Source organism: Sinocyclocheilus grahami, unplaced genomic scaffold (assembly GCF_001515645.1).
Source record: "Sinocyclocheilus grahami isolate Dianchi unplaced genomic scaffold, SAMN03320097.WGS_v1.1 scaffold280.1, whole genome shotgun sequence".
NCBI classification, from domain to species: Eukaryota; Metazoa; Chordata; class Actinopteri; order Cypriniformes; family Cyprinidae; genus Sinocyclocheilus; species Sinocyclocheilus grahami.
This window is the reverse complement of record NW_015505459.1, coordinates 1846979-1861829: the sequence shown is the minus strand read 5'-3', so window position 1 is coordinate 1861829 and position 14851 is coordinate 1846979. Positions and strand designations below refer to the sequence as shown.

The 14851-nt window shown below is 39.4% G+C and overlaps 1 protein-coding gene across 1 annotated transcript in view; it reads right to left on the bottom strand.

Annotated features, from left to right (window-relative positions):
* The window catches only part of LOC107600260 (supervillin-like), a 38492-nt gene extending 24213 nt beyond the window's left edge, over positions 1-14279 (bottom strand). The window contains exons 1-7 of the mRNA XM_016292104.1: positions 14047-14279; positions 11437-11500; positions 9715-9794; positions 9554-9611; positions 9017-9180; positions 5810-6533; positions 192-2408 (exon numbers count right to left, since the gene is read on the bottom strand). Of these exons, the coding sequence (XP_016147590.1) occupies positions 192-2408; positions 5810-6533; positions 9017-9180; positions 9554-9611; positions 9715-9794; positions 11437-11500; positions 14047-14104 (3365 nt within the window). The 5' untranslated portion in view covers positions 14105-14279. The remainder of the gene's footprint in view (positions 1-191; positions 2409-5809; positions 6534-9016; positions 9181-9553; positions 9612-9714; positions 9795-11436; positions 11501-14046) is intronic.
* Between the last annotated feature and the right edge of the window lie 572 nt (positions 14280-14851).

Below are 14851 nucleotides of genomic sequence, written 5' to 3'. Positions count from 1 at the left end.
GACAAGTGGCAATTTTTCAGCAATTACAGCTTAAACCTTTAAATGATGAGCAGCACACAAGTGATTGCATATGATTAAAAAAGGCAGAATTTTACATCCAATTGTTGGGATTATTAATTAGAGGTTAGTGGATTTAATCATCATCTTTGATAAAACTTTGATTTAGCATGCTGACATGCCAGTTTACATACAGCTCAGGTCTGTGTCCAGAAGCATTCTCCAGGTAGGAATGTCTCAGCTTAGCCACAGAAACTCTTGTGTCCAAGGTGCCCATTTCACCATTGGCCACACCACTCGGCTCTCTAGTATGAAGCCCTGTACCTGTCACCATTGCAGACTCTCGACTGGCAGCACGCTCCAGACTTCTCAATGCAGCAGACCGTTGAGTTACTCCAATATCTGACATGGAGCGGATTCGCACCTTTGGCCTCAGGTCACCTGCATCCTGGCTCACTCGATGTTGCGCTTGTGGGAGGAAGGAACTTTTCTGCAAGTAGCCTCCAACATCCCCCACCCTATGGTGTGGAAAATGCTGTTGATTGGTTAGCTGTGTGGAAGCTGTGTCTATTTCTTCAGGTAGATGTGTGTTTAACCTCTGCTTTCCTTTCTCAGGTCTTTCAAAATTATTATCTGGCTGGCCCATTCGATGCACTCCTTGCACTTCCCATGCATCCAACTGTCCAATTTTACGTACCCTACGTTCCTCCCAATCATCTTCTGATTGGCTTATCCTTCTCCGTCTGACATGCCCTTCATCATTCTCTGACAGATCAATCCGTCGTCTTCTACCATGTCCTTCTGCCACTTCTTTTTGCAGGAACCTTTGGCCTTCTTTCTGCTCCTCTACCTCTTGACCGATTTTCTTATCACCATGCACCAGTGGTTCAACAGACTGTACAGTGTGGCCTTGTCTTCGATCAACTTCCCATTCTCTTTCTTTGAATTCGTCAACTTTCCTGACACCTCCTTGTTCCATCCCCTCTAACTGGTGAGTGCTCCAATTATCTTGACCCTCCTCCTTTTTAATACCAGTCACTTGCTTGTTTTCTTTTCTTTGACCAATCTTCCTTATACCACGTCCCACATCTTTACCTTTCCAACTATTCTTTGTGCCACTATCTACCTCTTTTTCTTCAGATTGACTGGTCCTTTGGTCATCATGCTGTTCTCTGTCTTTTAGTAGACCAATTACCTTTTCACCTGCTATTGTTCCCTCCTCCATCTGAGCAATTCCTTTTCCATTAGACCCCTCCCTTTCTTCCAACTGGTGCAACTTTCTTCCACCTCTCTCCTCTATCTCCTCTGACTGGCTGATCCTTCTGATTCTCTGACTTTCCAAACCTTCATCAGTTTGTCCACGCATGGGATCATCCACACTCTTTTGCCTGCGGCGGATCTCTGAGGGTAGCACAGCTTTTCTGCTCTTAAGTAACCCTTCTGAAGCTGGATCCACTCTGGATGCTGATCGACCTTCTCTGTGAATTGGCTGAATGTGATCAGCACTGGCAATTCGTCTAGTCTCTTCACCCTCTTTGTCAGCAGGTGCCAAACTGGGTATGGGCAATCGTCCTTTGGGATCCACTGTCTCAGACTTACTAAGTGAAGGTCCAGGCACAGGGTGAGCTGCATGAGCATTTGAAGATGAAGATAGATGGCTAGATGTATGGGAAGGAGCTGAGTAAACAATTTGTCCATATGCTGGAGGCAGTGCCTGGACTGAACCATACTGCAGAGGGCTGTGACCATAATGCCCATGTGACAGACGTGAATGCAAGGTGTGTTCATGTTCATGTAGAGGCTTCTGAGTAGGTGCATGTGCTTGAGCTGGTTGGTGAGTGACCCGATCTAAAGGCACTGGTTGAAGGATAGCCCGATACTTTTGTACAGGTAGTGGGGCATCTCTAGGACCAGGAAATGGCTGCTGGAGATCTTTGTATGCTGGGTGTGGTTGTTGTGATGGTCTGTGCATTTGTGATTGTTCTTGAGCATCTTGACTATTTCTCTTTGTTAGGGATTGCTTGATTTGTCCAAATCCAGACTGACGACCCATGGTGCTAGGGTGAATACCAGGACTCTGATCATAGTTTGGGGGCTCTGCACTTTGGGCACGCTGATGATTTCCAGTTTCACTTGAAACTATATGTTGAAAGGCAGGCGAGTCCATAGTGTGAGTGCACTGGAATCGCGGCCGCTCTGCACTATGTGCCCTTTGTTGACGGGTCTCCTGATTAGGTTGTTGGATTGGGGGTTCAGAGCTCCGTGTTCGTGGTTGGTTTGCAGATTGAGGTCGTGGAGCTAAATATGGAGGGGCAACTGTTGGATGACGTCTGACAGAAGATGCATCTGGCCCTGAATCAGAACCCCTTCCCGAGATGTCCTCCATTGTCTGTCTCTCTCTTACTCGTATTCTTCATTAAGGGAGGAAAGAGAGGAATTAACATTCATCCAATTAAAAAACATGACCTACTATCATCCTGAGAGAAAGTGTCATAAAATTTATTAGAGATGATAGATTAAAAGATTTTTGTCCCACACATCAAGAATAAGAACCACCTCCTCATCTTAGAATAGTATAAGAGCTTTCGGACCACGTAGTTCTAGGACCTCAGTTCTAGGAACTAACCAGCATGGTGATTCCTAGAGAACCTATTTCCCTCTTGGACTGTTTTGCTGGGTGCATTCGCACCGGCAGCAGGAACTCTGAAACGGCCGACAGCGACATCTTTATTTGCAGCATTTACAAACATCAACAACCAGTGAATAGAGGATGCCATGATCGGAGCTGTTGTTGTTGTGTGTTGTAAGTTTCGTGATAACGGAAATGGTATGTAAACACAATTTATGTGACTGAAAGAGCATGAAAATCTGACTAAATCTCCCATGACAACTTGCAGCGTTACATATCTTCGAGGATGAGAAAATAACAATGCTGCAGACAACAGGTAGCTAAATGCCATTAACACTGTTTTCCATGTTCATGGAGTAAATATATTTTCCTGGCTTTTTAAAAATGCTGGTTAGCCGATGTTTCATATGCGTTTGGCTAATCAGCATACACTTACGTCACTGGTAGTTCCTACAGAACGGTTTTAGACCCTACTCTAAAGTACCCAAACAGAGTTCCTAGAACTAAAATTGTTACCAATTCCTGCAGTGCAAACATGCCAAAAAGTGGGTACTTCCACCAGTAGTTCTAGGAACTATGAAAAGGTTCCTCTGGTGTGAAAGCCCCTTCTGTTTCGATACATTCTACAGCTAGCTTTTGCCTGACATCAATATGTTAAACATTCAGGGGGATAAAAAAACAAACAAACACCCAACATATTCTCTTTTCAGAAATATGTTCTTCAATAGCTGGAAAGCAAAGTCCAGTTATTTGCAACCCTTTCGATAGACTAATGTAAACACATTAAAACGCAATAGTGCCTTGGTAACCATTTATGGTTACTTGTAACCATTTATTGGCAATCTCTCAGCCAGCAGTGACAAATAAGCTCCACCTGTTACATGTTTTTTAAGAGAAAAATTTAAAAGGAATGAAGCCAAGTCTCATTGTTAGGAGCTGGTCTCTGGTGAGGGACAAAGGTCAAGGGTTAAAAAAAAAACAGTGGAAGGATGAAGAAGATTAACAAGGGAAATGTTTGCCAACATCTATGATGACAGTATATGGAGAAAGTCAACATAATGAAAACTAAAGTGTGCAAATGTATTTTTGAGTGCATGGACTTCGTAGGATATAAGGTCAAGTGTTCTAAAATCGAGTTAGCGGGTCAACTGGGGAAATTTAAAGGGTTGCACTCCCACTCTGATACCTGGATGGCCAGTTGATCTGAGAGTGTGATTCACTGTCTCTCCTGAGGGACCACTCACTCTGAGAAAGAGCTACCAAGCTAAAGAACACAGAGGCCCAGACCCTAGTTATCACAGTAACATCATCATGACATTAAGCACTATAACAAAACACACTTGTGGCTTTACCAGTCCTCATCTAAATGGAGACCATTGTAATGTAATGTAAAATATCTGTCCACTTTTCCTGATTGCTTCCTCTCTTTCTTGTATAGTTATTAATTTTAATATAAGGTTCCTCAATTAGTCTCTGACATCATTACTGCCTAAATCTGGCTGCACACTAGACGATTTTCAAATCTTAACTGATTTTAAAACCATGGGAGACCACAGACATGAAGAGAGTTAACCGATTTTTAGCCTTATAATCCACTGAGCGCGCACACTAGACAATTTCAACCAGACAGCGAGACCACACGCTTCATGACTGTAGGAACGATTTCACAGTGGCACGAGATCTCACGGAGACACACGAGATCAAACGTGACTAGAGAAGAAAAACAAATGGAAGACAATCGCAATCAGCTGGCTCTCCAAGCGCGCATTCGGTTTCACAGTGAAAAACAAAGTATAAAAAAAGAATATGGGTGATGTATTCTGCTTTCGTGGCATTATTGTGGCTGCCAAGTTTCAGCAATAGAAGCACACAACATCTGGTACACTTTTAAAAATAAAGGTGCTTCAAAAGGTTCTTCAAGCGATGCCATAGAAGAACCATTTTTGGTTCCACAAAGAACCATTCAGTCAAAGGTTCTTTAAAGAACCATCTCTTTCTTACCTTTTTGTAATCTGAAGAACCTTCTTTCGCCACAAAGAACCTTTTGTGAAACAGAAAGGTTCTTCAGATGTTAAAGGTACTTTATGGAACCATTTAGACAAAAAGGTTCTTCTATGGCATCGTGAAGCACCTTTATTTTTTAAGAGTGTAAGTGACACTTGCTCGCTCTCATTGGCTATTGCGGGTATCATGTAAGAGGCAGCCAGATCAAGAGTCACAACTAACATGTTTGATATTTACGATTTGAGTTCGGGGATGCTCCGTCTCAATCGGGAGCAGTTAAATAATCGTAATGACACCACACAATAGAGGATTTTTTGGACAATCTTTCATCATCATGGGTTGTCAAGTTATGTAACACTTCAGATAGAACACATGCACCTGTATCTGGATATAAAAGTTATACAGTTATCATTTTATAAAATATTAGGGGTCTCGTATAATAACAATCAAATTGACATACACAATTTGTGGTCAATAAATCTCAACATGCAAGACACCTAATCTGACCCTCAATGTCAGACTAGGTGTCTTCTCTACTCATCTCAAGATACATTTTATGAATGTCTGAAAACAGCCAATTACTGTCTACAATACAATACTACAATTACTGTCATACTAAATAATGCAATTCTCATCCACTGCTCTGGGGAGACTAAGCTTTTGAGTGTAGTGAGCAATGCAGTATCTTTCAGCAGAGCTTCAGAGTGAAATTCTTGCTGATGTCCAGTGAACAGTTCTACATATTTCATCCCAGCTCACCAGCTCTCTGGCATGACTGTAAACCTGACTAAACACAAAAGCTGGTCCATTCAGCACTTTTACCAGGAGTATGTTTAAGAGCTTCAGCATTATCTGAGTAAGGCAACAAAAAAAAACAAAGCACTAGTCCTTGCAGAGGTCCACCACTTTATTGGAAGATAAATTATGGGAATTGTTAACCGTTACTTTTTCTTGCTTTATAGAATGATTTACACAAAGTAAGCAAGTGCTCAGATCCTGAATTTCTCATTTTCTGAATAAAAATTTCCTTTAAAATAAAGGTTAAAAAAGAGCAAGTCCCACACCAACATGGTGTTTTCAAAGGAAGTATGCCAACACAGGAAGAAAATAACACATCAGTCAAAATCAAGGTCCTCTAACACATATTTTTAAGATCCAGAACTGAGCACACATACTTACCCCTGTCTGTTGAGGATATTTTGAGCTTGTTGCTCGATGAACAAGTCTCCAGGAGAGATGCCATATTGTGTTGTAGGCAACGAAGCTCTGCGTGCTGTCCTAGGAGAACTTGCTACAGTGACAACAGCGACACCCCTCGCTGGTTGGGCTGTTGTTGTTTCCATTGGAACCGGAGTTTCCTGTGGGCGTGGTTTCGTACTTCGGTCAGGTGCTCGTCTATAATTTTCCAAGTTCATTGCCCTCTCTCTCTCTCGCTCAGCATCAAAGCCTGATGGAGGAGGAGCAGGATTGGGGGTGGGGTAAGAAGGCATGAAGACTCGCCCTATTCCTGAACTGCTGTATTTAGACCTGCTGCTGCTTCGGTCCCGCCCCTCATCCTGTTTTTGCAATGCCACTCCCCTTGTCCTGCTCTCACCACGTCCCCTGTCAGGAGGAGCCCCTTTGTCCGACAGGTCAGACTCTCTCCGTGCATGTGTGCAGCGTGGCGCGTAATCCAGATCCACCTCTTGGTCGAGGAGGATTCCGTAACGTTCTGATAATTGTCGCCGACGTTCAGCTTTGTATCGCGCAATCCGCTCGGCTTTAGAGCTGAGGCTGGCTGCATCAGACCCGGCTGGGGTAGGACCGACTGGCTCAGGGTGGGAGGACAACTGTGGATCTGGACGTGTCCGAGCTCTGGATTGCCGCTCTGGAGCTTCTATGTCATCACGGATGTAGCGCCGCACTGTAAAGTAACAAATGAGTGAGAAGGAGACCAAGAAAATTCTAAAATTTTGTGGGCTCAAGATATGACCTGAGCCCCTTGTTCAATGCAAGTCTACGGGATTACTTTCTAGCTGTTTTGTCCACCAGATGTCAGATTACTACTAAAAGTAATACCACACCTCTTTTCCTACGTACCAAAGTATAAAGGGGTCATGAACTGCCTTTTTTATCATTTTGTACTGTTCTCTGAGGTGCACTTATAATGTTATCTATATAATGTTATTTTTACATCAAAATACATCATAATTTAGAAGTAATATGCTATTTTCTGTCCTGTTTTAACCCCCTCATCTGAACGCTCTGTTTGAATAGGCGTGACGGATTGTAGACTCAGAAGTAAACACCCACTGGCATGATTGGCTAACATTTGTGTATATTTGACAGCGTACATTCCTCATAGATGGACACTGCTGTGATTTAGGTTAAAAACACATAAATTCTCAGAACATATCAAACGATCTGTAATAACAGACAAAGCAATAGTGACTATGTAAAAACGGTTACTCACACTTGTGTGGTGTGACATTACTGTCAGATCCAATATATTCAGCGCAGCATCATCTTTTAGTTTCAATCTTTCTAAAAATCCTGCATTGAATTTGGACCTTGTTTGTAAATGAATCCATGGGAAAATGAAGTGAACAGAGGACCAAGTTCTTACTGATGCGATCTGGAAATTCATAAAAAATAAACTGCATCCACACTTTCCTAACGTTTGGACCAGAAGGAAGGCAATGGAAAGACTATTTTTCCACAACCTGGCACTGCACAGCATCTTGTTGTCTTCCAAGCCATTTCTAATTTCTGCACAGACCTGCGTTATTTACCCACTACATGTGTAAATGGGTGGGCAGGGCTAAACAGGCAGTGATGTAGAAGCAGGTGTTGATCTTCTTCTGCGGAGGTGGCGTTTAGCAACACTGGCACATTCCACAATCCGTTGTTTTGGCAGATTGGCTTCAATATAAGCCGTTTTTAGACTAACATGAAAGTTTTGAGTTCTGAAACTTACAGGATGTTTTTATAGAACAATGACCTCTTATATGTCAAAAGATCAAGGGAATTTTGATTTCTCAGTTCATAACCCCTTTAAGGAGATTTTGTTATTGAAATAATAGTATAACAAATAGCAATCATAATAGTGACTCTTGCCTTAGCTGTGCACTGTACAATATATTGTCTGCTTATGTAACAGGTATGGAAAATAATATGTTCATTTCATATGTAGAATTACACAAAAATGTTCACGATGTATACCTGATATGGCTGTCTGTGTGTGTGCACCTTCCGCTTTAAATTTCTGACAGCAGCGTTAATCTTAATTTCCTGTCTTTGCACCTCCTCTTCCCTTTCTGCACTGTCTGTGCGTGGGAGAGGTGGATTACTAATGAGCTCTGATTAATCTAATTTCATCTGTGCTTTAAAAATCACTTTTTGGTTTTTCTGTTTAAATCATATTTATAACTATTTTTCATGTACCTTTAAATTATTTTCATGTTTTCATTATAATTGAGGGTGTTGTTTTTGATGTCTCATCGATGCACGTGCTAATTGCGTTGCACGTTACATTCATTTAACAGAAAAGACAATGACCTCTTATATGTCAAAAGATCAAGGGAATTTTGATTTCTCAGTTCATAACCCCTTTAAGGAGATTTTGTTATTGAAATAATAGTATAACAAATAGCAATCATAATAGTGACTCTTGCCTTAGCTGTGCACTGTACAATATATTGTCTGCTTATGTAACAGGTATGGAAAATAATATGTTCATTTCATATGTAGAATTACACAAAAATGTTCACGATGTATACCTGATATGGCTGTCTGTGTGTGTGCACCTTCCGCTTTAAATTTCTGACAGCAGCGTTAATCTTAATTTCCTGTCTTTGCACCTCCTCTTCCCTTTCTGCACTGTCTGTGCGTGGGAGAGGTGGATTACTAATGAGCTCTGATTAATCTAATTTCATCTGTGCTTTAAAAATCACTTTTTGGTTTTTCTGTTTAAATCATATTTATAACTATTTTTCATGTACCTTTAAATTATTTTCATGTTTTCATTATAATTGAGGGTGTTGTTTTTGATGTCTCATCGATGCACGTGCTAATTGCGTTGCACGTTACATTCATTTAACAGAAAAGACAAGGGTGAAAACACACTGTAAAGACTGTTTTATGTTTTATCAGGTATGCCGTTTTGTCACTTGTTGTTAAATTTATTTTGTATGAAAGTTTTATACCATTTTCTCTGCACTGTCTGTGCATGGGAGAGAAAAGACAAAAGGGCGAATTCACACCATGTTAAGACTGTTATCTTTTATCAGTAAATGAAGAGTCGAACCGTCAGCTGATGTCCGACTGGTTACTCATTGGAAGAAAAAAACAACAACAACGCAGACAACACCGGTTACACTTACAGAAATAAACTGTGCTGTGACTTACCCACAATGCCTGGATCGCTGGGATCTGAAGCACGTGTATAGCGTGGTGTGTCCTCCTCCAGTAGTCGGTTGGTCACCAGGCCGGCTGTGTGTTGCATGCTTGTAGTAAGAGCAGGTGGAACATCAGCCTCAATCCCCTCCAACCTTCGTGCAATTCTCTCTTTCCTGCATGATAGGAAGCCATTATATGCAGTGCTGGGGTAATTCGACATTGTGGAAGACAGAGAGCCTAACCGGGACAGTGCTTTTTGTAAAGTAATGATGTAACATAAGTGACTTATAAATATAGCAATTAATTTTCAAATGTAACATTTCTCAACACTGACTATATGCATTTTCAGTCATTTTACATCCACTTTTATGCATTTTGAATGCATTTTTACATTGCATTCAGGGTATACATTTTAACGGTTTATCCATTCCATGGGAATCTAACCCATGACCTTCACATTGCTAGTGCAATATTCAACTGTTTGAGCTTTAGGAATGCCATGTTAATTTTAATATGCATAGAAGACTTTTGCAAGACCAAATGTACCTGTTCATTTCTGGACCACTTTTGATAGAGGTTTCAAATTGCTTCCTTAGCTCTGAAACTAAAAGACAAGCGTTTTGGTAAATATCCAACTTCTTTAAGGAAAATATCATTATTATTGTCCTTCAACTTTTTAATTACAATGTTATCTTAGCATTTCTCACCTTTGGGCAGTACAGCTAAGATATTTGCATCAATTTCTGTTGTACTCTTAACCAGTGATGTCCTGTCATCCACACCAAAGCTGTAAGGCAGAGATAGAGAGTTCATGATTCAAAACAATAGAGCTTTAGTAAATGTGTTAATGTCAGAAGACATAAAACGTTTAATTTCATTTTGGTCTTCCTGGCACTTATTGAAAGGAGACTGGAATTTCAGGAAGCGTAACCCTAACCCTAAAATCTGATTGATTAATAGCAATGTTGTTCTAGGATCAACAAGGATGTTGACCAAGGAACATGTCCTACTTGGCATATCACAGTATACATGCTAGCTGCTTGGCCACAACTCCAAACTGATTCATTATGTTGACTTTTCCAACACCTAATCTCTGCACACCTTAGAAAAATCGGATTTGGCACCGAGTGCCTCCAAAATTCTACACTGGCAGGTCAAGAGCAACCTTACCAATGTTCCTGTGTGACATTTTAAGCTGAATTAGCATTGAAAGTCTTGAATGTTTACTTGAATCTCACCACAGGAATAGATTAGCTGCTAAGGTATTTATACATCTAGAGTTCCCCTTCACCATGGTACCAATCCTGCCAGCCCAAACAGCACACTCCAATTACTCCTGTTTACAGCACACCCTTCACTACACATGCTGCTATGCACAACGATCTATCTCATAAGCAGGGCAGCAGAACTCTAATGAGAGCTTAAACAGGTTTAGATTGCATTACCAGAAACTTTTTCAGACACGCCCAATATGGAAATCATGTAAGGAGAAATAATTGACTCTGTACAACTGAATTATTGAACATTAATGCATACCAAAAGTTAAACCGCCATTACATCCTTGTTGTGCTTTCAATTTTTAATAATTTATAATAATAGTAAAGAGTCTATTCCACAGTATATACTTCCTTACACCACTGATTGAGCTAGAAACCAGCCAAGGTTAACTAGTCTCTATATCTACTCATGTTCTTTTTATTTATTATAAAAAAAATGACCCTAACACTAGCGTTATCTATTCTTTTTCTATTCTTTCGACTTGTTTTCTTTTTTATTCATTTAAAAAAAAATGTTGTCCCTCTATTACTATTATTTTCCATTCAATCTACCTATTTTTTTTTTATTATAAAATAAAAATAAAAAACCTTGCTACGTGTACTGTGTTAGACTAACCAAGACTTACATATTACTCTTTTTTGTTGGTTTTGATTGCTTCTATTGTCCTCATATATTGTGGACTCCAGTTTTGATTTATTTTGTACACATTAAAATGTCAAAAGCACATTCTTCTCTTTTAACGGCTTAACCAATGAAAACAACAAAAGATAACACATACACCCACACATACACACTCTGGGTTTGTGATGATAACAGCCAACTACACCTCCCCTTCTCTTAGAGCAAAGTCTTTTTCATTGCCCAGGACTATTGATTCTTAAATCACAATTACTGACCAAAGTAAACAAAATGTCTACCCTTTAATTTATCCCAAAACGTGCATGATGCAACACACAATCAGTGTCCTGAAGTCCATAGAGCAACATTTTTTTTTTCAATAGCATCTCATCAACTGCATTTAGTGCTAAGTATTAAAGAACAAAGGGATTAATTCAGTATTTAATTTAGCTAATGGGATCAGATTTTAAAACAAAGAAAAAAAGTTGGGTCAAAACAAAACCTTTAAAATTGTGAGATGAATGGATTCTGACCTTACTGCTCTTTTCTTTAGTAGTGCAGGGCTGTAGAGCTTAGCAGAAGCTTCACTGACAAAGCCTGTGAAAAGAAACAAGACAAAAATCTTAGGTGTCTTTCACAAGACAATTTTGCAAATCTATCCAAAAGACATAAAAAATAAAATGGACCATAAAGGCCTGTTCACAACAAGAAGTATTACTACAACAATACTCACTGTATAAAGTTTTAAATATCGTTCTAATTGCTTAATAAGGAAAGTTCACAACACTGATAATGACACTGTAATTAAACAATATTGCACCCACTTTCATAATCAGAATCCACCCAAGTTTAAAGAGCTTGAGCACTTAAAGCAGCAGACAATAAAATTGTAACACACGCTTATAATAAACATAACATTATTGTCCATCGGCGCAATTTCGTTCTTGGTGTGCATGGGCCTTAACAGCACAAACTGAATTTGGCAGCTCAACTTGAATAATTCTGTGCACTTAAAAGTAATTTAATGTTGCTTACAGTGATGTTAAGTAACCCAAGTTCAGGAAAAAAACAAATTGATCTTAGACAAAAATTTTAATGGAATATTTCTTCAGAAATATGCAACCTGTTGCCAACAATGGCAAAATATTTAAACACATTCCACCTTGACTTCATGTTTCGTAAATTTAAACCCATCATATTGCACAGACAACAGCTTGAGTTAATGTGTTTAACATCCTCCAGTGTGGGTTGCCTGATAAATATACCCCCTCCAAAGGAGCACCTGGGCTGGGAAGAGACCGCTTTAAGAACAAGCTAAGAAGAACAACGTCAACGTGGGTGTGAAGACATCCTAATTAACCTAAATCAAGTCTGGTGGACGAGTTTCCGTCCCAGGGTTGCCAGAGAATCACGCCAGGAAGCTGACAGCCACAAATTAGCGGCGAGGAGACGAGAAGAACAAGGCATTGTCTAAAAATACTATTTGAGGAGATCAGGGCAAAAAATAGACCCTGCTCAAGGGTCCACGCTACTTAAAACACATGTAGTTCACCTCATAGAAAGACAGATGTCCAGTAAACCACTTTCACACAAGGTTTGTGTGAAGGATTTTATGATCTGATGTGTAGACAGCAAAACAGCAATTATCACGTCCTGCCATTAGCACGTTAACACAGTGTTGACACACAGAGTATGGGGTCATTTCATGAAGAACTGACAGTACAATCAGTGTGACAGCTGCAGGCACTAGAGATTCAACATCAAATCAGTTGCGACTGTGAAACTTTGGCAGCTGGAATGGAGAGAAGGCTTAGGTCACAAAATTAAACACACAAAACGTCTTAGACAGACTGAGATGCTAAAGACTATTACTGTTCCACTTCAATGAGACCTGATTTAAGTTTAGTGACTGACCGATAAGTTTTTCAATGGCTGCTGTTGATGCTGCTACTATCTGATGAGCAAGATGTCAAAGGCTCTTATGCTCACGAGGCTGCATTTATTTGAAAAAAAATACAGTAAAAATAGTAAGTAATATTGTAAAATATTATTACAATTTAAAATGACTTTTCTGTTTTCACATGTTTTATAGGCCTAATTTATTCCTGTGATGGCAAAGATGAATTTTCAGAATCTTTACTCCAGTCTTCAGGGTCACATGATCCTTCAGAAATCATTATATGATCATTTGCTGCTCAAGAAACATTTATTAGGAACATTTAAACATTGTCAATATTATAAACAGTTGTGCTACTAAATGATTTTGTGGAAATGGTGACATATTTTGTGCAGGAATCAATAATGGAATAGAATGAACAAAAGAATAGCATTTATTTTAAACAATGCATTAATGCAACCCTGCTTTCATATCAATACATGTGCAATTATATGTGTAATCATTCACATTCTGTTTAATTGTGCTTGTCCACAATTAACCTTTTGATGAACAATCGTTAAAAAGTCAACATCAATGCATGCGTTAATTGTTGATTTGAAAAAAGAAAAATACATTTTAAAAAATTTCCCTCAATGCTTGATGTCGATACCATTTTTGTGATAACAGGGTGGCTGACAGCCAATACAACTATATATTTGTATACAAAATAATGATATAATATAAATATTACACATTTCTGAATTTAACTGAACATTTACTTTACACATTATTTCCTCTGTTTTCCAAAAAAAAAAAATAATAATAATAATAATAATGCATATTTTGTATCCACAAATCTTAATTGACAAGGAGACATTGCATTGTCTACAGATTTTATGAACTGACTCAGAATCACCACTTCTATTCATTTGGCAACAGTCATCAGCTGATACAGACAATCTCAAAATGGTCAAATTAGTCTAGCAGGACTATCACTAATCACTTCTGAAATTCACAGCAACCTTTAGCACACACTCTAAAAAATGCTGGGTTAAATACAACCCAGTGCTGGGTAAAATAGGGACAAACCCAGCAATTGGGCTGTTTTGACCCAGCGGTTGGGTTAAATGCCATCAAACAACTTCATGTTCCTTTATATTAAAATATCTATTCAATCAATGACCCGGCAACCACTTTTACTCAAATCCCCATAAATCAACCTCACTGTCTGGTAACAGTAACCAGGCACAGACAGTTCAAGACTTACCTTGACTACACTGAGTGACGTGGTTGAGATAGTTAGTAATCCACGGGTTATGGAACATGTTGGAATGAAAAGGAAAGTAGAAAATGGAGAAAAGAGAGGAAAAGGACAGACAGACCTAATCACAGGCTCAAACAGACGAAGAAAGAGCGAGAGAGAGAGGGATCGCCACAGACGGACTCAACGTGATGGAAATGCACCGAGGCAAAACTGGAGGGCTAAAGCAAACACATAGGAAGGTGGTAGAGAGAGAGAGAGAGAGAGAGAGAGAGAGAGAGAGAGAGATGCTAAGGCAGCTCACAGGCAGTAATCTGATTACAGGCAGAAATTAGCCTAGATGATAAAAGTGGATTGTGGGAGCACGGTGGATTCCTGGACTTATGACATGAGGTCTCCTACATTTACACACACTCACACACACACACGCGTCAGCTATCCTGGAGTCACAAATACTCGGTGATGCAAAGATGAAAGTCTTTAATTAGATCTGACATGCCTTTAACATCTTTTACTGAAAAAAAAAGCCAAATAAAAGTGAATCTTTGTTAAAGCTGTTAAGAAAAGTGTGCCTTCTTATAATGCACACTAAAGGACTGCTAAACAACATAAAAGCTATCTTCCATGTTCATTTCGAGTTTTTATGCTAACCGCTATGAGCACAGAGTTCTGGGTTCTACTTCTGCTGTGTTGCCAAAGAGGTTAAGGTTTAGCTGGTTAGCACTGAACAGTTAGCCCCATGCTGGTATACTGTAATTACATATGGCATATTACATGCATTACAATACTTGCTTTTTGTGATATTAACATT